This window comes from Saccopteryx leptura, chromosome 3 (genome assembly GCF_036850995.1).
Source record: "Saccopteryx leptura isolate mSacLep1 chromosome 3, mSacLep1_pri_phased_curated, whole genome shotgun sequence".
Lineage (NCBI taxonomy): Eukaryota > Metazoa > Chordata > Mammalia > Chiroptera > Emballonuridae > Saccopteryx > Saccopteryx leptura.
In genome coordinates, this window is record NC_089505.1 from 221,561,789 (window position 1) to 221,589,257 (window position 27,469).

The 27,469-nt window shown below is 40.3% G+C and overlaps 1 protein-coding gene across 2 annotated transcripts in view; it reads left to right on the forward strand.

Moving 5' to 3' along the window:
- TMEM131 (transmembrane protein 131) overlaps window positions 1-27,469 on the forward strand; it is a 248,473-nt gene that overhangs the window by 58,572 nt on the left and 162,432 nt on the right. For both annotated transcript variants that reach the window (XM_066377627.1, XM_066377628.1), the window contains exons 2-3: window positions 12,810-12,871; window positions 26,075-26,115. In XM_066377627.1, coding sequence (XP_066233724.1) covers window positions 12,810-12,871; window positions 26,075-26,115 — 103 coding nt within the window. The remainder of the gene's footprint in view (window positions 1-12,809; window positions 12,872-26,074; window positions 26,116-27,469) is intronic.

The following is a 27,469-nucleotide window of genomic DNA, read 5'->3' on the forward strand; positions in this document are numbered from 1 at the left end:
AAGTTTAGAAGGAATGCCCAGAATCTCCATTGTACTGAATATTCAGGTGATGCAGGGATCCAAGGGCCCCATGTTCAGAACTGCTGTTTTAATGACCAGTTTAAGGGTGGGTTGTTGGACTAGTTCACCATGGGATTCTTCTACCTTCAAGCAACCATTCTTATTGAACACCTTCCCCACCCCCATCTCCTACCTTATCCCCATCTCCCACCCCCACCCAACTATGGAAGATTGGTGAGAGGCAGCCTGAGCTTGAACTTTGTTGAAAAGCAGACTTGAACTCTCATCTTGACCCTGCCTTTTACCTGCTGATGTGGCCTGGGTCAAGTTACTAGAAAAATGGGGAGAACAGCACATAACTTACAGAGCCTAGCATGGGCTGTGGCTCAGCCTTTACTTCCGTCTTCAAGCCTCTTCTCTTAATTTCTCCCAGGGCTCCCTAAATTTCAGACCTACTAAATGACCATTATTTTCCCAAACTATTGTTGTTTCTCTCACCCCTCCAATTCCTTTGCATTGTTGTGCTTTGTTGTAGAAATGCACCCCTATTTTACTCTTGCTTGCCTTTCACATGTAACTACTACTTGGAGGCATCTGCAGACTCTTGCAGAATTTGGTGGTGTCAGTGCACCTGGAGCTCCCATTCTTTTTTTTTTTTTTTTTTTTTTCAGAGAGAGAAAGTCAGAGAGAGGGACAGACAGACAGGAACGGAGAGAGATGAGAAGCATAAATCATCAGTTTTTCATTGCCACACCTTAGTTGTTCATTGATTGCTTTCTCATATGTGCCTTGACCGCAGGCCTTCAGCAGACCCAGTAACCCCTTGCTCGAGCCAGTGACCTTGGATCTAAGCTGGTGAGCTTTGCTCAAACTAGTTGAGCCTGTGCTCAAGCTGGCGACCTCGGGGTCTCGAACCTCGATCCTTCTGCATCCCAGTCTGATGATGCTCTATCCATTGCGCCACTGCCTGGTCAGGTGGAGCTCCCATTCTTGACTGATGTGTCTGTGTCCCATCTTAGTCTTATGAGCTCCTTGAGGACAGGCAGTATCTAACCCTAGACCCTAGCCTAGTGCCTGTGTGCAGTAGTTTCCCATTAAACATTTTCTTTTGTTTTCTTAAAAATAAACTACCAGAGTACCTACTCTGGCATTAGCTAATTATATTTTGGAGGCTTAGTTTTAAATTTTTCTTCCTCGCTTGTTTGTCAGCAATTGGGGACATTTTCATTCATATAGAATTTCATTTTCAATTCTTTAATATTCAGTTCTATCATTTCCATTTGTTTTTTTCTTTATGATTTGTGTTTCTTTGTTGAGGTTTTGTTTATTTCATTTTTCTCAAGTGAATTTGTAACTACTTATTTCAACAATATGGTGGTGGCAGCTTTAAGATCTTTGTCAGTTACAAACTGGATTCATCTTGGTTTGGCTTTAGCTGGTTATCTTTTCTTGTTTGTGGTGTGTGTTTTGTTACAAATGAGTGATTTTTCTATTGTATTTGAACACCTTGTCTATTATGTTAGGAGACTCTTAGTCAATTTAAATCTTTTACTTAGCAAGCATTTACTTTTTTAGGTTTATTTATTTTAGTATGATAAGGTGGCTTAGGCTTACTCTCTTCCTCTCCTTCCCGTCAAATACAGCTAAATATTTTGGAAACAATTTAACAGACAATCATTACAAGATTCTGAAGGTTGGAAAGATGGTAGACCAGCTAAGACATCAAGACATAAAGAATGACACTGTGCTGGATTCCTGTATTTTCATATCACATATATCCCATACTGAAGGGGCGTCCGACTTGAAGTCACCAACAGGCATAGACAGACAAACAAAGAGAACAACCTGGTCTCTCTAGCCAGAGGACTAGGAAAGGGGAAACCCAATGGAGAGTCAGCAGTGAGACATGTATGTATGTTCCCAGTGGTGTCCACAGGCCTGTTCTGCCCACAACAGTGGCCTTAGCAGAAATAGAACGGAAGCTCACCAATGGGCTAGCCAGAGAACTGTCCAGGGTTCTGTCCACCCTCATGTCTGGCATTACTCCATCCAGTCATACCATGTTGCTTAAGGAAGTGCCTTCTAACCCTTCATGTGGCACCAGAAGGTATCCAGTAGAGCTAGAAGACTAAATGAGGCAGGCAGTATAGCATCACATAGGCTTGTTGCAAAACCACAGACCACAAAAGTTGACCAAAACCTACACACTAACCCTAAGTAAGGATAAGTTTTTCTAACTGCTTTTGGTCATTGATTTCACTAATCAAAGGGAATTTTGCTATTTAAAATATTTCTGGTGTTGCTTAATTTAATATCAATATCCACCAACAGTAGAGTTGGTGGTTATTTTTTTTGTGTGATGTTTTTAGTTCTTCTTGTTCTATTGTTATAACTTTAAAATGTGAAATTCTAATAAATCCTAAAACTACAGTGCGTATGTTCTCTAGAAAATGAGTTCATCTTGGTTTGCTGGCTGTATCCAGCCTCACAGTACTCCCTCTGTTGCAAATTTAGGCTGTGTGAGGATATTTCTGCCTCGAAATACTACTAATTCTAGTTCCCCTCTCTGATCTTTATTGGCTGAGATTTTGTCATCTTCAATTACAAATTGACAGCTGAGCAGTTTTTAATTCCAGGCAGTAAGAATCTAGATTGCAGTCTTGAGCCTATCAGTCAGAGTGTGGATTTATATAGGACTCATGAATCAGCAGGCTCACAACCTAGTTCTGGCTCTGAACTCATTCAGCATCACTGTGACTTCTGAGGTGCTCTTAACCTTTCTAAAAAATTGGTCAAAACAGTATTTCTCCTAGGTTGCTGAGATTAACTGCTTCCCCAGTCTGTTACTACCTGATAGAGAATATTGTGTAAGAAGACCTCTCCTGATGCTCTTTGGTGGAATGGGGGGAAGGTTTGCAGGGGAGAAGGTAGTTTAGGGCATGAGGATCAGAGTGTACTGGAGAGAGATCAACTGGAGTTACAGAGCCACAGAAACATGTCTGGGAGAAGTCAGAGGAGGTTAGGGTAGTCCATGGAATAGAGCACTGTACACTCAAATTTTGACTAGTTTTGTTTTGTTTTTTTTTACAGAGACAGAAAGTGAGTCAGAGAGGGGGATAGACAGGACAGACAGACAGGAACGGAGAGAGATGAGAAGCATCAATCATTAGTTTTTCATTGCGCGTTGCAACACCTTAGTAGTTCATTGATTGCTTTCTCATATGTGCCTTGACCACGGGCCTTCAGCAGACCGAGTAACCCCTTGCTGGAGCCAGCAACCTTGGGTTCAAGATGGTGGGCTTTTGCTCAAACCAGATGAGCCTGCACTCACGCTGGCGACCTCAGGGTCTCGAACCTGGGTCCTCTGCATCCCAGTCTGACGCTCTATCCACTGCGCCACCGCCTGGTCAGGATTGACTAGTTTTTTTTGTTATTGAAGTATAATAGTCAGTAAGGTGCACACATCTTAAATGGCTTTTTAAATGTGTATATCAGTTGACTCTTGAACACAGGTTTGAACTGTATGGGTCCAGTTATACGTGGATTTTTTTTTTTTTTTCAATAAAAACTAGGAATGTATTTTCCTCATGATTTTCTTAACATTTTATTTTCTGTTTTTATTGTAAGAATACAGTATATAACACAAATAACATACAAAATACATGTTAATAGGCTGTTGATGCTATCAGTGTGGCTTCCTGTCAACAGTAGACTATTAGTAATTTTGGGGGGATTCCAAAATTATAATCGGTTTTCAACTGTGCAGGAGTTAGCTCTCCTAACCTGTATTGATAAAAGGTCAACTGTGCTTGTGTACCTATCATCCAAATAAAAATGTAGAATATAAAGCTTTGCCAAATTTTTCATTTAGAAATCCTTTTTCCCATTCACTGCTTAATGCAGTGGTGGAAGACTGACCAGACAGGTATTTGTCTCTCTGTCCTGTGCTGAAATGTTGGCTATTCCATAAGAAAGTCCCTTTAGCTTAGTGGGATTAATAGCCATCATCATCACATGACATAGTTCACGTATTTCTGAGAGGGAACATTTCAGTATACTTTAATAGGCCCGTTGGTATGTTGGTGCAAGGGATAAGATAAGGAAGATGACTACAGTTTTGGAGAAAAGCCTTCATGTTGATGTGAGGTAGTAATTTCAAATCCCTCAAAAGCTGTTGTATAGGGTAGATTATAGAAGGGAATACTTCCCTTTTTTTAAGGTTTATTGAGGTACAATTGTTATACAATAACTGTACCCAGAGTGTACAGTTTGAGTTTTGGCCCACATATACAACTGTGGAACTGTCACCACAGTAAAGACAGTGGATGTATGCAGCATACTGAAGTTTCTGACATTTGTAATCTCCCTCCCACACCCAGGCAGCCACTCTCGTGCTGTCACTGTATATTAGTCTGCTTACCCTAATAATTTATATAAACAATCTATGGTTTGTACTTTTTTATCTGTCTTTTCATCCAGTATTATCATTTTGAAATTCATCCATGATATGTTGTATGTTTCCATAGTTTGTTTCTTTTTAATGCTGAGTAGTATTCCAGTGTGTGGATATACCACCATTTGTTTATTCATTCACTTATCAGTGAAAAGTTGGGTATTTCCTTTTTTGAGCTATTACACATGAAACAGCTTATGGCCTATGTTTCACTTTCTCTTGGGTAAAATACCTTGGAGTGAGATTCTGGATCTGATGGGTGTGTATGTTTAACTTTTCAGTAACACTAGCCTGTTTTCTAAAGTGGTTGCACCATTTTGTGTTCTCATCAGCAGTGTATTAGAGTTCCAGTCCCCCCACATCCTTACCAACATTTGGTATAGTAAGAATTTTAAATTTTAGTTATTTCAGTGGATATATATTGGTGTCTCATTTTGTTTCAATTTGCATTTACCTAATGATTAAGGATCTTGAGCATCTTTTCATGTGTTTTTGTTCCTGTGCCATTCATATTGTCTTTGCTGAAATGTTTGGTCAGACCTTTTTGTGCACTTAAAATTTATATTGTTTATTTTAGTTGCAGGAGTTCTTTACATATTTTGGATACAAATTCTTTGTCAAATAAATGTTTTGCAAATAGTTGTTTCCAGTCAGTAGCTAGTACTTTTTACCTCTGTAGCAGTGTCTTCTGAACAGTATTTTTTTTATTTTAATCAGGTTCAATTTATTGTTCATAAATGTTATATGTACATATATGTATGTGTATGTACCATAGATTTTTGTATGCTATTTAAGAAATATTTGCCAAGCTCAGAGTCACTGAAATTTTCTCCTATGCTGATGTATAGAAGTTTTGGAGTTTCAGCTCTTATATTAAATTCTATCGTTCATTTCAAATAGATTTTTGTCAGGGTTTAGGTGTCTAGGTTCTTTTTTTTTCTTTTCCATATGACTTGATTCTTCAATTATACCAGCATTTTTTTAAAAGATTTTTTTTCCCTTAATTGAATTGCCTTGGTACCATTGTCAAAATTCATTGACTGTATATGTGAGTCTGTTTCTAGAGTCTTTATCTTGGTCCATTTATCTGCTGTCTTTGTGTCAGTATTACACTGACTTGATTACCATGGCTTCATTTTAACTCTTAAAATTAGGTAGTATTGGCCCTGGCCAATTGGCACATATCTGCTTCTCCAGCCCATCCCCTCTTGCCCCCCCCCCTCTCTCCCTCCCTTCCTCCCTCCCTCCTTCCCTCCTTCCCTCTCTCTCCTCCTCCCCTCCTGGCTCAATTGGAGTGAGTTGGCCCCAGGCATTGAGGATGCCTCCATGGCCTCCGCCTTAGGTGCTAAAAGATGGCTCCAGTTGCAATGGAGCAAGGGCCCCAGATGGGCAGGGCATTGGCCCCTAGTGGGATTGCCAGGTGGATTCCAGTTGGGGTGCGTGTGGGAATCTGTCTTTGCCTCCCCTCCTCTCGCTAAAAAAAATAAATAAATAGGCAGTATCAAACCTTGCTTTTTCAAAATTATTCCTAATATTTTGTCTTTTGCTTTTCCATGTACATTTTATTTTTTTATTTTTTTTTCCATGTACATTTTAGAATGATCTTATACATTTCTACAAAAAAGCCTGCTGAGATTTTGATTAGGATTGATTGAATTGTATCTAATTGCTGATATTGGTCTGTAGTTCTTTTAATGTTTTTGTTTTTGGTAGCAGAGCAATGCTGGCTTCAAAAAATGAGTCAGAAAGTTTCTCCTTTTCTAATTCTGGGAGAGTTTGTATTGCTATTTTTTCTTTAAATAGTTGGGAAAATTCATCACTTAATCCATGTGGGCCAAGAGAAGATTTTTAACTATAAAATTTTTTTAATACATATAGGGCTATTCAAGTTAACTATTCTCTACTGATATTTGGCATTTTGAGTCTTTTAACACAATTTGTTCATCTCAAAATCTGAATTGTTGACTGTATTAATTATTAATGATATTCCTTTATTAACTTCATAGAAAATGTAGTTCTATAGATAAAAATGAAATGGTTATCTGGAGGAGAGGATAGGGGAAGGGGAGTAACAAAGGATAAATATACGGTGATGGAAAATGATTTGACTTTGGGTGATGGGCACACACCGTAGTCAGCAGTTCAAATGGTATAGACTGTTCACCTGAAACCTGTGTACTCTTATTGATCAATGTCAACTCATTAAATTTAATTTCTAAATAAAAATTTTAAAAAGAAAAAAAGTATAGTCCTATCAGTCTCTGATTTGTTTTCTGTGACCTCTTTACTGACTAGTCTGACTAGAGGTTTATCAATTTTATATATCTTTTCATTTCTTTGATTTTTCTCTACTGTTGTTTATTTCTTTATATTTTTTATTTTTCTTCCATTTTAGTTTTAATATGTTCTTCAGTTTTTAGTTTTATATTGGTCACTTCTTTGGGCATATGGAATAAAAACTTGATAAAATATGGATGATTACTTAATATTTAGGTAGTGATGTTATTATATATTAAATACATGTATGCAATACAGATATTCCATATATACACTATCTTATAATACACTGCTCACAAAAATTAGGAGATATTTCAAAATGAATATGAAGCGATAAAAAAAGAAGCATTTGATTTTTTTATTAAACAAGAACATCAGAAAAGCAAACAACAAGTCTAAGTTCAGTTATGCAAATGAGATGCAAACTCAATTATCGTGATTGAATAGCAAATGCTATATTGGTGGGGGTGAACAGAAGCATGTCAAACTGGACGTAAGTGCCACACATTGACTGTTCAGTAGGGTGTTTAGTCACCCAAGACTGCCAGAACACACGGACAGCAATGGGGCAGGACAGGATCAGATCGTCCAGCAGTTCTTGTGGGATCCTCTGCCACTCTTGCTCTAGGGCAACCTCCAGCTCAAGAAGCGTTGTGGGAGGCACTGGACGGTTTGCCGGACATCTTCCCAGTGCATCCCAAGCATGTTCAGTGGGATTCAGGTCTGGAGAACGTGCAGGCCAGTTCATGCGTTCGATTCTTGACTCCTGAAGCGTGTTGTTGACGAGATGCCTACAGTGGGGCCTTGCATTATTGTCCATGAAAAGAAAGTTGTTTCCAACTGCTCCAGCCTAGGGTACCACGATAGGGTGCAGGACCTCATCTCAATAATCTGACAGTAGTCAGCGATTTGTTTCTGATGACGTAGAGGTTGGTACAACCACCAATGCTGATGCCAGCCCACACCATGATTCCATCACCACCAAAAAAGTCTCTGTCTCATGAAACATAGATTCTCCCATGTTCCTTGTTCACGCCCGATCAGGACACAATGATTGTAAGGCTGCAGACTGAACTATGACTCATCAGAGAAGAGAACAATTGACCACTCATCATGGGTCCAATGATGATGCTCATCAGCCCACCTTCTATGGGTTCTACGGTTTTCAGCAGATAACAGAATGCATACTATTGGTCTCTGGGCATGCAGTCCAACACGACGGAGTTGATTTTCTACTGTTTGGGTGCATATCCGTCATCTAGTGGCAGCAAAGAAACTGTCCCCACACCTCCGTTGCATTGCTGCACCTGTTCCTTCTTGCTAATAAGGTCAAGTAGCGGTCATCTCTTGCCGTTGTGGCAGATGGGCGACCCTTCCCTTGTCTTCTTTGTATTGTGCCAGTCTCTTGAAAGCAATTCCACAGTCTGCTAATCACGCTTTGGGATATTCCAAGTGCTGTTGTCTCTGTCATCTGTATTTGACCAGCTTCAAGACGTCCTGTGGCTCTCTAGGTTCTGCATTCAGGCAAATCATGTTGCAGGGGCATTGCAAGGGCTGGGAAACTGTAGGATGTGCACTTTCAAGATCAAGGAACGTGCAGATTCTCCAGTACTTTCAGCCTTTTGTATAGTACATTTTCACCAATGAAATAAAAGTTGGGTTTGCATATCATTTGCATAATCAAACAACTTTTTTTGACTTGTTTGCTTTTCTGACGTTCTTGTTTAATAAAATCAAATGCTTCTTTTTTTTATCACTTCATATTCATTTTGAAATATCCTCTAATTTTTGTGAGCAGTATATATACATAAGAGTGGAATTGCTATGTCTGTGGTATCTCTATTTACCCTTTGGAGTTTTCCAAAGTGGCAGCTTCATCCTAGTATGTGTTATGTGGCATGTTTTGATTTGCATTTCTCTGAGGACTGATCTTGAGCATCTTTCTATACATTTATTGGTTGTGTATCATCTTTGGAGAAATGTTTGTTCAGATCCCTTCTCCATTTTTTTTTTAATCGGGCTATTAGTCCTTTTAAAAATTTAGTTCTAAGAGTTCTGTCTGTATATTGCATGTACATGTCCCTTAACAGATATATCTCTTGCAAAAGTTTTCCTATTCTCTGGGTTGCCTTGTTACTTTCTGGGTATGTCCTCTGAAGCACAAAGTTTTTAATTTTGATAAAGTCCAATTTTTTATAAATGATTGTCTTGGAGATTACAGTTAACATCTTCAAATGGAATCCATAATGTCTGTTTCACAGGATTGATTGGAAGTTTAAGAACATAGTGATCAGTAACTATTAGATATTATTTTTATTTCTATTATATCTGACTGCTGCTTGAATTGGGGAATATTGGGACAATTTGGGATTCATTGTGAGGACTAGAGACAACAGACAGAAAGGTAGTTTGTAGCAGTGAGTGCAAATACCAACTTATACCTGAGTAAAAAGGTGGGATTTGATTCATGCCCTCGATATTCACTGTATGTTCCCTATGTACTGAGGACTGGTGGGGGCTGAGCAGGAGTAAAATAGGTTGTGTGTACAAGAGACTGTTCTATGATGTGACCACTGCTGGATCCACAAGCTAGATTTGGGCCAGAACAGGGATCAGTTCTCATAAATCTCCTCAGAAATTGTCTGTTAGACCCCTTCCTTGTGCCCCAGGCCTACTGGTTTCTGGAACAGGCCCTTGCTCTGCCCCCTGCAAGATTGTAAGGCAGCTTTTCTTTATCCGGTGCCGATGATACCCCAATATTCCTATCTCCCCTGCCCTGTTGTTTAATTCTTTAGCCCCTACTACAGAGGCAGAGTATATCCATGTTGTCAACCCAAGACACTCCCCATATGTAAGTTCCCTTAATAAACTCTTGCTGTAATGATGGAATTGTCAGCCTCTTTCTCTGGTCTGTCAGCCTTAGGAAATTTTAGGTTGATACATGGTTGAAGAGAAATACAAGAAATAGAAGACACAGGTTTCCCAAAATACAAATCAAGATGTGATTACTAGAGTAAGGGAAAAATTAGGCTCACAGGCAGGAAAACAATACCCAATTCTGTGAAGTAATCTAAGTTGCTAGTATCTCAACATCTCAAGCTGCTGTTCAACTTCAGCTTTAGCCATACTAGAAAAGCCAGCAAGCTTTTTCCTGAGCAAATCCCACCTTTTTGCTCAGGGACTCTGCAGCAAGCTTCTTCCCTGAGACCAATGAAGAAGAGTTCATGAACGCCATATTAGGCCAAATGAAATATTGTTGTTTTGTTATTTTTAAAATTTTTTTCATTTTAGAACAATATTGGTTTTATATAAACATTTAAATATAGTACACAGTTCCTTTATACCCTCCCCAGTTTTCCCTATTAACAGCTTCCTTTAATATGGTACTTTTCTTTTTTACAGCTAATGACCCAGTATTGGTACATTCTTATTAAATGAAACCCATATATTATTCCTATTTCCTTAGCATTTACCTAATTTCCTTTTTCTTTTCTGGGATCTCATGTAAGATACCCCAGGACATTTAGTAGTCAGGTCCTCTGAGGCGCCTCTGGTCTATGACAGCTTCTCAGACTTCTTGTTTTATGACCTTGACAGTTCTCAGGAGTACTAGTCAGGTATTTTGTAGAATGTCATCAGTGAGATTTGTCTGGTATTTTTCTCATAATGAGACTGGGGCTAAGTGATTTTGGGAGGAAGAGCACAGAGATAAAGTACCATTTTTATTATACATCATATCAAGTGTGGTACGTACTATCAACAGGACTTTTCACTGTGGAAATTGACCTTGATCAGCTAACTGAAGTAATGTGCATCAGGTTTTTCCATTGTGAATTTACTTTTTTCCCTCCTTTCTATACTATTTTCTCTGAAGCAAGTCACTGTGTGTATCCTATGCTTAAGCAGTGGGGAGTTATCTAGATAAAGAGTTTCTATATAAATTATTTTGAATTTTTCTACCTAGGAATTTTTTCTCTTCTCCCTCATTTATTCAGTCATTTATTTGTATCAGTATGGACGTATGGATATTTATTTTATACTTTGGGTTATAATCTAATACTACTTTATTTTATTGCTCAGGTTGTTTCACCTTTGCCCATTTGGGAACTCTTTCTGTTAATTCATGTCCTTTTGGCATATTCTCAATGTAGGTTTTTTATTGTTTTTAGCATTTTGTCAGTTTGAAGCATCACAAGATTCTCTAGTTTCATTTTGTGTATTCTCTGCCCTATCCCTGGATTCAACCACCTCTCCTAGAAGCCTTGGTTCTTTTTATTGGAGGATGGTATTATAAACCAAGACCTGGGTGCTAAGTGTACTCTTTGCTGCTGGGATATAATTGCTTCTGGGCCCTCTCAATTGACAGAGCAAGGAAATGTATGTGTGTATACTAACCTGTGTATATAGTCGTCCCTCGCCATATCACAGTTCACTTTTTGTGGTCTCACTGTATCACGGACTTTTTGCTATATCGCAGGATTTTGTGGTATATAGGTATTTTTCTATATTTATTATTTTAATTATTTCTGCTGTAAAATAAGCAAAGTAAGTGTGGGAAAGGTTTATAAGAGTGTGGGGAGGGTTTATAAAGCCTTAAAATATATATAAATAATAAAATAAATGTAAGTTCACTACTTTGCGGATTTTCGTCTATCGCAGGGATTCTGGAACCTAACACATCCATAAATTTCTGTCTGCATACTGATGTTGCCAACTCTAATTTATTACCACATAGATCATTCTAGCCTTCTTCCCTTGCTTTTGTCTAAACTCTAATTCCAACAGTGAGAAATCTAACTCCCATGTCTAACTGTTCAATTCAAGTATACATATATCAGCATCACAATTATTAACCCAAACCCCTGCAGGAAATAATTTTATCAACCAGAGTACAGTGCTTATATAGTTTCTTTTGCCTGTAGTCTTGCAGATTTCACCAATTTCCAAATTATATCAGCAACTTGACCCCCTCTACCACCCTTCAGTGAGTTGGTTTTATACATTGGTAATATAAATTGTTTTGTCACCTTCTGTATTCCACTATGGGATCCCCTAATCTCCAAAATGGTATTTTAATTGCATATATTAGGTTCTCGGTTCGTGCTGTTGAGTTTTGTTTTGACAAATGCATAGTGTGTTGTATCTACATTACAAGATCATGCAGAATAGTTTCACTGCCCTGAACAATTTGTTGTGCTTCACTCTTTCAACCTTTTCTTTCTCTCCCTGAACCCTTTGGCAACCACTGGTCTTTTACCATTTCTATAATATGGCCTTTTCCAGAATTTCACATACTTGGAATCATACAGTATATAGCCCTTTCTTTTACTTTTTATCACCAAATAGTAGTCCATTGTAAGGATGAACTGCAGTTTATTTAGTCACCTGTTGAAGGACATCTTGATTGTGTCCAGTTGTAGTGAATAAAGCTGCTATAAGGAACAGCATGCAGATTTTCATGTGGACATATGTTTTCAAGTCGGTTGGGTAAATATCTAGGAGCACAGTTGTTGGAGTATGTGGTGCAAGTATGTTAATTTTGTATCTTGGCTTTGCATTGTGCTCCATTTCTTGGAATAAAGTAATCTCCTTTTGCCATTTTTCTTGCCCAGTACCCTACCAAGTCTCTTTTGACTGTTGATCCCAGGTTATACCATCCCCCCAAAAGAGCTGCTATAAAATGCCAGCATATCATTTTGAGGGGAAATAACAATCTTGTGATCTTTGCAATGTGTTTATGATATTTCCAATTATCTATCAATGAAAATAATCAGCTGCATCTAGTCAAACATGACTGTGCTTTCTGGCAGCATAGTAGGAATAGCTATTCTACAAGTGGTTTACACAGCCTGTACATTGTTTAAAACTAGTTTCTAATTGAGTTGTATTGTTTTATTTTAAAACATTTCATTGTTGCTAAAACCCTGATGTATTAGTCATATTTCCTCTTTAACTGTCACTATCAAGTAGTATATTTTTAAAATATAAAATTGTAGCAGTAAACTTTAAGGTAAAATGATTGTATTTAAATCAAATTTATGTTTCTGATAAACAATAGTATGTTTTGTTTTCTTCACAGCATTTATTTCATCGGAGAGCATCATAGAAGTACTTCGTTTTGATGATGGAGGGCTACTACAGGTAATTTTATTTATTTATTTATTATTATTATTATTATTTTTTTGTATTTTTCTGAAGTTGGAAACAGGGAGATAGTCAGACACACTCCCGCATGCGTCCGACTGGGATCCACCCGGCTCGCCCACCAGGGGGCGATGCTCTGCCCATCTGGGGTGTCGCTCCGTTGCAACCAGAGCCATTCTAGCACCTGAGGCAGAGGCCACAAAGCCATCCTCAGTGCCCGGGCCAACTTTGCTCCAATGGAGCCTTGGCTGTGGGAGGAGAAGAGAGAGACAGAGAGGAAAGAGGTGGGTGTGTGGAGAAGCAGATGGGTGCTTCTCCTGTGTGCCCTGGTCGAGAAACGAACCCGGGACTCCTGCATGCCAGGCCGACGCTCTACCACTGAGCCAGCCATCCAGAGTCCTAATTTTATTTTAAATTAAAGAATTATCTCGATGTCAAGCTTTGAATAATATCTGATTTTTTTAAAAATATGTAGCTGATTTCTGTGAAATATATTTTATGAGCTTTATGTGAAGAAAGATCAGTAGAGTTGTTGGTAATAATAAAAACCTCTTTAGCTGTATGAATTATCTTTTAAGTTAAATATTTCCTGGAGGTCTGGGGAGGTAAGAGTGGGGGTTAAGTCAGATCAGAAGCAGTAGAGTCTGTGGTAAGCTCTACAAAGATAGAGCCAGTGCTCTGGCAGTTGGCTCAGTGGCCCAGTGTGTGGATGTCCCAGGTTTGATTTCCAGTCAGGGCACACAGGAGAAGCACCCATCTGCTTCTCCACCCCTCCTCCTCTCATTTCTCTCTCTCTCCCTCTCTCTTTCTCTCTCTCTCTCTTCTCCTCCTGTTAAATCCTGCTCCCTCTTGCAGCCATACCTCAGTTGGAGTGAGTTGGCGCCACGTACTGAGGATGGCTTGATGGCCTCCACCTTAGGCACCAAGAAGAGCTCGGTTACTGAGCAATGGAGCAACACCCCAGATGGGCAGAGCATCGCCCCCTAGTGGGCTTACCGGGTGGATCCTGGTGGGGCACATGCGGGAGTCTGTCACTGCCTCTCTTCCTCTCACTGAATTAAAAAAGAAAGAGAGAGAGAGAGAGAGAGAGAGAGAAAGGAAGGAGGGAGGAAGGGAGAGAGGGAGTAGAGTTCTTGACACCAAAAACTTGACACAGAAGTACAATCTCCATAAAGGAAAAAATTGATGAATTAAAAACTTGCTATGCAAAAGACCTCTGAGTAGATCAAAAGTCAGACTGTAGACTAAGAGACAGAGAACCTAGATTTTAGAATATATAAAGAGCTGTCAAAACGCCATAATAAGAAAATGTTCAATTAGAAGTTTGCAAAAGACATGAGCAGACATTTTACTGAAAAGGATATACAAATGACAAAAAGGACATAGAAAGCTGTTCAACATCATTATCTATTGGGAAAATGCAAATTAAAACCACACACACAACATAGTGACAATAGCAAGTGCTAGCAAGGATGGAGAGAAACTGGATCACTCATACATTGCTAGTAGGCATGTAAGTAGTATGCCACTCTGGAAAACAGTTTAGCAGTTTCTCATAAAACTAAAGGTAGTTAAATTGTAACCTAATGTTGCACTCTTGTGAATATTCCCAGAGAAATGGAAATTTATATTCACACTAAGTCTGCTTCATAGAAGCTTTATTTGTAATAGTCAAAAGCTGGAAACAACCCAGGTGTCCTTCAGAGGGTGACTAGTTAAACAAGCTGTGGACTACCCATGCCATGAAACACTACTCAGCAGTAAAGAGGAACAGTCCTTGCCACATGCAGCAACTGAGTGAATCCCCAGAGAATTATGCTGAGTAATGAAGCCAGTCCCAGGATTGTATTTGTATGATTCCATGTACACATGACAGTTTTTGAGATGACAACATTTTAGACATGAATAACAGGAGTGGTTGCTGGAGCTTAAGGGGAGAGGGAAGTAGGTGGGTTGTTGTAAAGTGTAGCACCCAGGATCCTTGTGATGATGGAATGTTCTGAATCGTGACTGCTGTGTTGGATTCTTGAACCTACACAAGTGAGAATATTGTGTAGAAGTTACAGACACGCAAACACATAAATGCGTACAAGTAAAACTGGGGAAATCTGGACAAGGTATGTGATTGTGTCAGTGTCAGTTTCCTGGTTGTGATCTCTACCATAGTTTTTACCAAATGTTACATTGGGGAAAACTGGGTAAAATATACCTCTCTGTTATTTTAGTTCTTACAGCTGTGTGTGAATCTAGTTTTTGCAATAAAAATTTACATTAAAAATACACATAGGCAGCCTGACCAGGCGGTGGCGCAGTGGATAGAGCGTCGGACTTGGATACAGAGGACCCACGTTCGAGACCCCGAGGTCGCCAGCTTGAGCGCAGGCTCATCTGGCTTGAGCAAAAAAAAAAGAAGCTCACCAGCTTGGACCCAAGGTCGCTGGCTCAAGCAAGGGGTTGTTGCTCAGTCTGCTGAAGGCCCGTGGTCAAGGCACATATGAGAAAACAATCAATGAACAACGAAGGTCTCGCAATGAAAAACTGATGATTGATGCTTCTCATCTCTCCATTCCTGTCTGTCTGTCCCTGTCTATCCCTCTCTCTGACTCTCTCTCCGTCCCTGTAAAAATAAAAAAACAAAAACAAAATACACATAGGCAAACACATGTAGCAAAACAAAAATGTTTTGGGTTTTTTTGTTTGTTTGTTTGTTTGTATTTTTCTGAAGCTGGAAACGGGGAGAGACAGACAGACTCCCGCATGCGCCCAACCGGGATCCACCCGGTACGCCCACCAGGGGCGTCGCTCTGCCCACCAGGGGGCGATGCTCTGCCCCTCCGGGGCGTCGCTCTGTCGCGACCAGAGCCACTCTAGCGCCTGGGGCAGAGGCCAAGGAGCCATCCCCAGCGCCCGGGCCATCTTTGCTCCAATGGAGCCTCGCTGCGGGAGGGGAAGAGAGAGACAGAGAGGAAGGAGAGGGGGAGGGGTGGAGAAGCAGATGAGCGCTTCTCCTGTGTGCCCTGGCCGGGAATCGAACCCGGGACCCCTGCACGCCAGGCTGACGCTCTACCACTGAGCCAACCGGCCAGGGCTAAAACAAAAATGTTTCTTAAGTGATTTAAAATTTTCTATAACTGTCTCACAGGCACTTTGCCTGTTTTCAATGATGGGGTTATTTTCAGAAAATTTTTGGGAGGATGGTAAGTGGGTAGTTGATGAGAGGCAAAAGCATCTGTTTAGTTTTCTTAATCAAAAACAGACTGTATCCTTTACTCCTACCCCAATCCTTGAAGAAGTTTGTGATTTTATATCTGAAAGTGATGACAAATCTGATCATCTGCAAGGAAACTTGGCTCTTTCTCTCAAGCATGGCCCTAGGGAAAGCTTCCCAGCATGGCCCTTGGTGCCATTGAGGATCTTAAATTCTAGTCTGGCACACACCTTGTCTTATATCTAAGCGCCTAGTGCCTTGTACACTACTAGCCTTGTCTTAATCTGTAGTAAATTTTATTTAGTTGAATTTTTCTAAGGAAATTAAATATTCTGTCCAGCAATTATATAGTATAAAATGATTACCACATTAAAAATTGTTAGCAATAATAGGACCAACGTCAGCTCATGTAAGCTAAGAGAAATCAGTATTAGGCACAGATAGTCTTATCAAGGGTATGTGTCATAATAAGTATGTAATAAAAGACCAAATATCAGGATATGAGTTCTGACTCATACCATTTGTTCTTGGACCAGTAATTTGAATTATTCAGAAGTTTTGTTTCCTTTTCTGTAAAATATAGTATCTCCAATGTGTAAAAACTGCAAAGGCCACTAGAGATACAGTGGCAGTTGTGGTTTGACTTATAATGCAAGGAGATGTCATTACAAATGAAAATATAAATTATTACTATTTCTTTATAAAATTCAGGTTACAGAAGGGTTGTCAATCTTGACACTATTTACATTTTGGTCCAGATGTTTTTGGAGGTTGGGATGGGGGAGTGGGAAGAAGACTGGCCTGTGCATTATAGAGTATTTATCTGCTTCCCTGGCTTCTGCCCTCTAGATGCCAGTGGCATAGCCCCCTCAGTTGTGGTTATTAAAAATATCAAGATACTGCCAAGTGCCCCTAGAAGACTAAATAGCCCCAGAGGAGAGCTACTAAGTTATAGGGGAAAAATGATCATGTGGTTATTTTTGTGATAAGAGAATTTAATATTTGAGAATATGTCACATATTATTTATATTTGCAGAGGCTGGTCCATTCAATTGGCAGAATATCTTTTCCTCCATATATCCCTGTTTGGGTTGGGCATGCTCTCTGAGCAACTGTGATGAGATTGTTCTGACATCTGGAGCCTCTCAGTGATCTGGGCTGAGGCTGGAGTCCTTACATGCAGTAGCAGTGTAGACTCTGAATTCTGGGTGGGAAGGAGACTATGCTTATGCTTGTCTTTTGAGATAGACACAATGAAAAGATCATTTGCAATTAAGTCAGGAATTACCAACCTTAAGTTTCTGTGATTCAGTGAAATTTACTTTGAAATATTATAAATGTGTCTTAGATTTGATAGAAAATCCAAAAAAAATGTAACAGCATTTTTTTAGAACCCTGTGTACTCCTGATAAAGCATTCGTAAAGTTCAAAAATGCCTGCCAGTCAGATGATGAAATATGAAATCTCATTATCTTCTAAGGATTGCTTCATTATTTAGTGAGGGTGAGCATCTTTTCACATGATTATTGGCCATTTATTTTTCTTTAGTGAATTGTCTGTTCTTGTCCTTTGCTTACATTTCAATCACAGTACTCTTTTCTCCGTGTCCTTTATTTTTTCTTTTTGCTATTTTATAAAGATTTTTACATAGATGTAAGGTAATTTTTTTTTTTTTTTTTTTTTTTTTTTTTTGGTATTTTTCTGAAGCTGGAAACGGGGAGAGACAGTCAGAGAGACTCCTGCATGCACCCGACCGGGATCCACCTGGCACGCCCACCAGGGGGCGATGCTCTGCCCCTCTGGGGCGTCGCTCTGTTGCGACCAGAGCCACTCTAGCGCCTGGGACAGAGGCCAAGGAGCCATCTCCAGCGCCCGGGCCATCTTTGCTCCAGTGGAGCCTCGGCTGCGGGAGGGGAAGAGAGAGACAGAGAGTAAGGAGAGGGGGGAGGGGGGAGAAGCAGATGGGCGCTTCTCCTGTGTGCCCTGGCCGGGAATCGAACTCGGGACTTCTGCACGCCAGGCCAACGCTCTACCACTGAGCCAACCGGCCAGGGCCAGATGTAAGGTTATTAATGTATAACTTCCTTGCTTGCTTTTTTTCCTCCTTGTGCTCCTGTTTTGACAATCCTTTTGTCTTTTCTAAACAGAAAAGTTGATGATCTCATTTAATCATAATGCATTTGTGTTTAATCCAGTCCATCTAATTTTTATGCTTTCCTTTTGTTTTCTCTTTCTTCATTTAGAGGTTTAATTTTCAGATACACGTTTAAGATATGTCTAAACCTTTATTTTTCACATTACCTTTTAATTAAAATAGTGTTTGTTATGATCTCTCCCTTTCTTTCAGTTCTTAGGGTGTATTGTTGGCACATCCTGAGATTTTTACTTTTTATTATAGTTAAATAGTTATTTTTCTATTTTGTGACTTATACTTCAAAAACATTTACTTTCGACTTTTCTATCCTATTTCCACAGTTCCTTTACCTTAAGTATCTACTTATCTTTCACAAGATAGCTTCCTCATTTGCAATTCTTCATGAGTAATCTTTTTGGCCAGATTGTCTTACTGAAGGTTCCCCCCCCCCCCAAGAAAGTGTACACAGGCCCAGGCCGGTTGGCTCAGTGGTAGAGCGTCGGCCTGGCATGCAGGAGTCCTGGGTTCGATTCCTGGCCAGGGCACACAGGAGAAGTGTCCATCTGCTTCTCCACCCCTCCCCCTCTCCTTCCTCTCTGTCTCTCTTCCCTTCCTGCAGCCAAGGCTCCATTGGAACAAAGTTAGCCTGGGGGCTGAGGATGGCTCTATGGCCTCTGCCTCCAGCGCTAGAATGGCTCTGGTTGCAACAGAGCAACGCCCCAGATGGGCAGAGCATCTCCCCCTGGTGGGCATGCCGGTGGATCCCGGTCGGGTGCATGTGGGAGTCTGACTGCCTTCCCATTTCCAACTTCAGAAAAATACAAAAAAAAAAAGTGTACACAGGTGATATACTTCCTAGTGCCCATTCTGTCAACTTCAAATGGGAACCAGTTTTGCTCCTCTAGAATTGTTAGGTGACGCTTTTTTTGAAGTGACATACAATATTCTGGTCACGTTGCCTAAGTGTATAGACTTAGTCTGCAATTTGAAAAGTATGATATACTTACCGCTATACACCTGTGAGTCCATCACTACAATCAAGATAACAGATCCATCAGCCATGAAAGTTGACTCTTGACCTTTGGTGATCTTTTTATCCTCACTCTCTCTCTTTAGGCAACCACTGATCTGCTTTCTATCACTATCAGTTCATTTGTATTTTAAACCACTTTATATAAATGGAATCATACAGAATGTACTTTGGGGTAGATCAAATTCATAGAGACAGAAAGTTAAAAGGGCCAGGGTTTGGGGTAGGGGGAGTCCCAGTCAGCATAATTATTTTGCCATTTATTCATGTTGTTGCGTGTATCAATAGTTTATTTTTTTATTGAAATACTGTCTTTTTTAGTTATTTTTAAAATAATACATATTTGTTTAAAACAATAAAGAAATGTTTAATGGGGAAAAAAAGGTTCTCAATCTTGAGTTTGTTCTGTGTGTGTGTGTGTGTGAACGCATGCGCTGATTAGTATTCCATTGTGTAGATGGAAATTTGGGTTGTTCTAAGTATTGACTGACTGCAACTAAAGCTATTGTAAACATTCATGTACAAGCCTTTGGATGGATATATGCTTTTGTTCCTCTTGTGCAAATATCTAGGGGTGCTGTTGTAGGTCATATGGTAGGTATATGTTTACCTTGGTAAGAAATTGCCAAGCTTCTTAAGTGATGACTCTAATTTGCATTCCCACTAGCTATGTTTGAAAGAAAATTATGGTTACTCCACATCCTCAACAGCCTTTTGTATAATCAGTTTTTTTCCATTTTGGGCATTATAATAGGTATGTATACTGCTCACAAAAATTAGGGGATATTTTATAGCTTCATATTCATTTTGAAATATCCCCTAATTTTTGTAAGCAGAATATTTATTGTTGTAGTTTAGCTTTTCCTTAATAGCTGATACTGAGTATCTTTTCATGTGCTTAGCTGACATTTGTATAATTGCCAATTTTTAAAAATTGGGTTTTTTGTTTTTTTATTTACTTATTTATTTTTTACAGAGACAGAGAGTGAGTCAGAGAGAGGAATAGACAGGGACAGACAGACAGGAACAGAGAGAGATGAGAAGCATCAATCATTAATTTTTCATTGCGTGTTGCAACACCTTAGTTGTTCATTGATTGCTTTCTCCTAAGTGCCTTAACCGCGGGTCTTCAGCAGACCGAGTAACCCCTTGCTGGAGCCAGCGACCTTGGGTTCAAGCTGGTGGGATTTTGCTCAAACCAGATGAGCCTGCACTCAAGCTGACGTCCTCGGGTCTTGAACCTGGGTTCTCTGCATCCCAGTTCGATGCTCTATCCACTGCGCCACCGCCTGGTCAGGCAAAAAATTGGGGGTTTTTTAATTAAGATTCTTTATATGTGCAAGGTACAAGTTCTTTTTTTTTAATTAATTAATTTATTTATTTTTTTACAGGGACAGAGAGAGAGTCAGAGAGAGGGATAGATAGGGACAGACAGACAGGAAAGGAGAGAGATGAGAAGCATCAATCATCAGTTTCTTGTTGCGACACCTTAGTTGTTCATTGATTGCTTTCTCATATGTGCCTTGACCGTGGGCCTTCAGCAGACCGAGTGACCCCTTGCTCAGGGACCTTAGGTCCGAGCTGGTGAGCTTTTTTTGCTCAACCCAGATGAGCTCGTGCTCAAGCTGGTGACATCGGAGTCTCGAACCTGGGTCTTCCGCATCCCAGTCCGACGCTCTATCCACTGCGCCACCGCCTGGTCAGGCAAGGTACAAGTTCTTAATAAAACGTGATTTGCAAATATTTTCTCTGTGTGGTTTGCCTTTTCATTTTTATAACTGTCTTTTTGAGATTATCATCATTTTTTTTTTCTTTTATACTTAGTAGTGTTTTGCCTCATTCATGAAATCATTGTCTATTTCAGGGTTGCAGAGATAATCTATGTTTTCTTATTAAAGCTCTGTAATTTTAGTTTCTATGCTTTAGTTTTTATCTCAAACTAGTTTGAGTGCCTGGTGTGGCATTAAGGCTTACTTTCCTTTCAGTAGGTTTGTCTGGCTGTTTTAGCTCCATTTGTTGAAAAGTATGTTTCTCTATTGAATTTCATTGATCTATTTTTTGAAAATCAAATGAGTGTGAGCTTATATCTGGACTTTCTCCTGTTCCATTAATCTGTTTACCTTTATATCAGTACCACACTATCTTGATTGCTGTAGTTTTGCGGTGTTTTCTTTGTTTTGAATGTGGTAAGATTTACGTAACATAAAAATTACATTTTTAACCACTTTTAAATGTACAGTTTAGTTGAATTAGGTGTGTTTATACTTGTTTCACGTCAGCACCATCCAACTCCAGGACTGTCCATCATCCCAAACTGGAACACTGCAACTCCCCTCCCCAGACCCTGGTTGTTTTACTGCACCATCTTCCTTTCTGTCTCTGAATTTGACAACTTTAGGTACCTCATGTAAGTGGAATCTTATCGCATTTGTCCTTTTGTGACTGCTTATGTCACTTAGTATAAGTATTAGACTTAACCTTCAGGGTCCACCTGTGTTGTAGCATCTATCAGAATTTCCTTTCTTTTTAAGACTGATTAATGTTCTGCTGTATAAATTACATTTTGTTCATCTATATATCAGTTGATAGGTACTTGGGTTACTTCCCCTCTTTAGCTATTGTGAAAGATGCTGCTGTGAACATGATGTCCAGACATCTGAGTCCCTGCTTCTATTTGCAGTGTTTTTGCGTTTATACCCAGCAGTGGATTACTGGGTCATGCGGTAATTGTTCCATCTTTTGAGGAACTACCAGACCATTCTTCGCATGGCTGTACATTCACACTCCTACTAGCAGTGCAGTGCACAAGGGGTCCCGTTTCTCTGCATCACAAACTTCAGTTATTCCATTTACCAACACTTGTTTTCTGAGGTTTTTATAGTCACTATCCTGATGGAATGAAGTAGTATAGCATCTCATTGTCGTTTTGATTTGCATTTCCCTATTGAATATCTTTTTATGTGTCTTCTAGCCATTTGTGTGTCCTCCTTAGAGAAATGTCTATTCAAGTCCTCTCCATTTTTTAATCAGGTTGTTTTTTGCTGTTGAGTTGTGGAGGTTCTTTATATATTCTATATATTAATCTTTCATCAGATACATAATTTGCAAGTATTTTCTCCCATAATAGAAAGTTAAAGAATTTCTCTTTAAGTACAGAAAATAAAAGGGTTGAGAGAATGAACACCCATCACCTACCACTGAGATAGACCCAGCGGTTGTTAGCATTTTACTGTATTTGCTTTATATGCACATATACTTTCATGCACACACACATTAGGTCACTGAAACATTTTAAAGAAAATTACAGGTATCCTGACATTTAACCTTCACTCAAGCATTCATTCACTTTTAAAAATAAGGACATTTCCCATATGTGCCATATTTACTCCATATACACCAGGGGTCTCAAATTCGTGGCCTGCGGGCCGCATGCGGCCCGCCGAACAATTTTGTGTGGCCCGCAGACTAATCCACGAAGTTCAAAATATTTTGGATAAAATTAAGTAAGCCTAGGGGCCTACTTGTATTTTTCATTTCTCTAGCATCCTAGCTAGATATTAGCTTAGTTAACAGCAGTTGTGATGCGAACTACAGTTTCTGGTCGTTTTGTGACACTGAGTAAACTGCATGTACGATTGTGCTTGTTGTACTGATTTTTTTTTGTTTTCAACTGCAGTGAGAAAAGTGTTGCATAACAGTTGCCTTTTGTAGACCTAGTGCGGCCTGCCGAACGGCTGTGATCTTGCTCTGCGGCCCACATGCTGAGTTGAGTTTGAGACCCCTGATATACACTCTCCAAAATACCATTTTAAAATAATGTATATTAATGGGAAAAAATAATGGCACAAATCTACAGCTTTTTCTAATTATAACATGGAAGCTAACCTTTTGGGGTAAGTTGACTGATGGTCTTCCTTAGAGTCTGGGCATTTGCTCACACATCATTATTAAGCACTTCATTTCCTTCATTGGGTCCTCCCAACTTCTTGCTTTTTCTCTTGTCCTCTCCTCTGTCCTCTACACTAGAGCCAGAATAATATCTTTAAAACCATGTCAGTTTCTATCTCTTACTCCCCCAGATTCCTTGTATTGCATTTAGAATATACAAATTTCAAACTTCTTACCATGGCTTCTTCCCAGAGCACAGCATAATCTGCCCCTGCCTCACCTTCCTATTCTTTCTCCCTTCTCTCTAAGAGCTCTAGCCAAATACACCTGCTGTCTGTTTTTCAAACATCCAACCTCTTCCCTGTAGGAGGCCCTCTGCATGTGCCATCTTCTCCACCACCACCCAGTCTTGCTGCTGCACACAGCTCGTTTTATCCTTAAGGCTTTAGTAGTTACCTCTGTAGACAGGCCTTCCCTCGTCACGTTTAAGCATGTCACCTATTTATTCTCTGACACAGCCAGCACCTTTCCAGGATTTTCATAGTCCTTTATTCAATGTGTAAACACATATTTATTTACTTTATATATTATATATATATATATATATTTTTTTTTGTATTTTTCTGAAGCTGGAAACGGGGAGAGACAGTCAGACTCCCGCATGCGCCCGACCGGGATCCACCCGGCACGCCCACCAAGGGCAACGCTCTGCCCCTCCGGGGCGTCGCTCTGCCGCGACCAGAGTCACTCTAGCGCCTGGGGCAGAGGCCAAGGAGCCATCCCCAGCGCCCGGGCCATCTTTGCTCCAATGGAGCCTTGGCTGCGGGAGGGGAAGAGAGAGACAGAGAGGAAGGAGGGGGGGTGGAGAAGCAAATGGGCGCTTCTCCTATGTGCCCTGGCCGGGAATCGAACCCAGGTCCCCCGCACACCAGGCCGACGCTCTACCGCTGAGCCAACCGGCCAGGGCTTATTTACTTTTTTTTTTTTTTTTTTTAATTTATTTATTTATTTTACAGAGGCAGAGATAGACAGGGACAGACAGACAGGAACGGAGAGAGATGAGAAGCATCAATCATCAGTTTCTCGTTGTGCGTTGCGACTTCTTAGTTGTTCATTGATTGCTTTCTCACATGTGCCTTGACCGTGGGCCTTCAGCAGACCAAGTAACCCCCTGCTGGAGCCAGCGACCTTGGGTCCAAGCTGGTGAGCTCTTTGCTCAAGCCAGATGAGCCCGCGCTCAAGCTGGCGACCTCGGGGTCTCGAACCTGGGTCCTTCCGCATCCCAGTCCGACGCTCTATCCACTGCGCCACCACCTGGTCAGGCTTATTTACTTTTTAAATCACTGTCCCTCTCCAATACCTTGAGCTTTATAATGGCTGAAAATGTTACACACCAGCACTTGACACACAGTAGTGAGCAGTGAACAGTGAGAGGCACATGGAGCCTCACAAAGTGGTTGTGAAGAGGACTCTTCTCATAGGAGGTGTTGGTCTGGCAAACTTTTAAAAATCAGTAACGTTACTTTGTATTATTAGCATGTGTGTTAAAATGTAATCCAAATAATTCTTGCATTTGAATTAATAGGTTCCCCTACTATCTGAAAACAGACATTTCTATGCAGCCTTTTTTGTTTGTTTGTTTTTTTAAGTGAAAGGAGGAAAGATATTGAGATAGACTCCTGCATGTACCCAACCGTGATCCACCCCTCAACCCCATCTGGGGCCAATGCTTGAATCAACTAAACCATCCTTAGCATGTGAGGCCAGCACTCTAACCAACTGTTATCCTCTGTGCCCAGGTGCGATGATTGAACCAATTGAGCCACTGGCTGCAGGAGGGGAAGAGAGAGAAGGAGGAAAAGGAGGGGCAGAGAAGGAGATGGCCACTTCTCCTGTGTGCCTTGACGGGGGATTGAACCTGGGAGATCTGCACGCCAGGCTCTATCCACTGAGTTAACTGCCAGGGCCTCTGTGCAACCTTTCATAAGCTGAAATGGTGTACAGGGGAGAAGCAAAATTTTGTGTTTCTAGATCTAAAATGTACAACAGGCATAATGTCTTTATTTTATTCATCATGATCAAAATGCTTCATTATGTCCACTTTTATGGTAAAGTGTAACACCCTTACAAGCTCCCTTAGGCTTTTTTGATACTCTAGGACAGTGGTCCCCAACCTTTTTTGGGCCATGGACTCAGAAAATATTTTCACAGACTGGCCTTTAGGGTGGGATGGATAAATGTATCACGTGAACGCAACAAGCATCAAGAGTGAGTCTTAGACAGATGTAACAGAGGGAATCTGGTCATTTTTAAAAAATAAAAACATCATTCAGACTTAAATATAAATAAAACGGATATAATGTAAGTTATTTATTCTTTCTCTGTGGACCGGTACCAAATGGCCCACGGACCAGTACTGGTCCGCGGCCCGGGGGTTGGGGACTACTGCTCTAGGACACAGCTTGGTAACGGATGCACAAAATAAATGGTGATAAGGCCCAGGTGCTCCCACACGTAGTCAGGGCTCTGGGCTGGATGCTAAGATGCAGAGGGCGGTTACAGGGAAGGAGCTTGGTGGGTCGCTCTTACTGCTGGAGCGCCTCGCCTCTGTAACTGCTGCTGCCGAGTGAACTCTGAGCTCTAGTTTAGCTTTCACCCTTTTTCGTAAAAGCAAAAATCCTCTTTGGGTTGTTTCGGTTAGTGAAAACAGGCTTAATATAGGCCTCTTTTGAAGTAAAGTGGTGTGATGCGAACTTAGGAAAAGCAGTGGCTACCTCTATATAATGTAACAAATCATCTCATGATTTGGGGATCAGGTTTAACCTGGAAATTCAAGTGAACATAAAATCAAAGTTGAAATTATAACAAAATATTTTGGATATTTTGTATGTCTGTAGTATAAAGATGTTTAGTACTTTTATTGTTTTCTTCCTTTCACAGACTGAGACAACGCTTGGATTCAGTTCTTATCAACAAAAAAGGTAAAGAAGGAATATATATATAGATATTATATAAAATTCTGTAGATTTAGTAAAATACTAAATATCAGTTTCTTCTGGGGGATTCCTGCAATGTTCCCCTTCTATTTCCCCATACTTTTTTAATGAAGAGGTAAGAACATGTTATAAACTACATTAAATAATGTATTTCAAGTATCGTGTATGGAAAAACCAGGTTTTAGTCTGAATTTGCATGTGATGCATTGTATAGCACCCTGTATGAAGGGCTCTTACTCATAGCTGAAACTTCCTGGCTTTGTAAGGGGATCAACTTTGTAACTCCCTTTTGACTTCTCTTGGGGCTCTCCCTGACTTTTGCCGACTGACCATTGCTGCCTTCAGTCTCACCTGAGGTCGGTATGCCTGCAGGCCCCGAAGGGAAACTGGGAGCAGTGAAACCCAGTTTTGTGTCTAAAAGAGTGTTTGACCCTCAGGTACTATGAGACAATATTCATGCGTGTGAATTTGAAGATGCCTTTCACACCTCAAAATTTTTGGTGTTTTTGTAGCTTATCACATCTATTATGAAGATAATATAAAGAATGATACTGCCTAATTCCTTTTCATATCCAGTAAGGGCCTGCATCTGGTTTCTGGAGAGCTTTCTGTGAATTAGAAATCCTTAGTGCTCAAGTACACCCAGGATTATTCTCACACTAGTGAAATTCAGACAGCATCAACAGAAACTTTTATTTTGAGACAGAAGTAACAAGTATTCAAATTAAGAGTAGGACAGCTAAAACTTAACTTTATAAATATATATTAATGAAACTCCTTCAGTAATTGCTGTTTTTTGTTCTGCTCCTTCATATCTGAAGTTAAATGTTTCTACTTCCCTATTGCTCTGTCCTTCCCCTAATATTTTATGTGACTCTTGGGACCTGCCCTGCTCGTGAATGCTGCCCAAAGGACATGTCCACCGCCAACAGTAAGGCGTAGACTTCTCTGCTACTATGATTATAAACCTAATGCCCCCTTCCATCTTTTGCCTCTCCCCAGATACTTTTGACTCTGGGGGAGATTGTTTCCAGACCCCTGGAAGTCTAGTCTGATGCCACCTTGGCTGGACCATCTAAGAATCCTAGAACTCTGTGACCCATCTGTAGCAAAGTTAGTGTTAAGAAAAGCTCCCCTGGGCCCTGGCCAGTTGGCTCAGTAGTAGAGCATCAGCCCAATGTGTGGAAGTCCCGGGTTCAATTCCCAGCCAGGGCACACAAGAAGCAACCATCTGCTTCCCTGCCCCTCCTCCTCTCATTTCTCTCACTCTCTCTCTCCTCTCCTCATGCAGACAAGGCTACATTGGCCCGGGGGCTGAGGACAGCTCCATGGCCTCTGC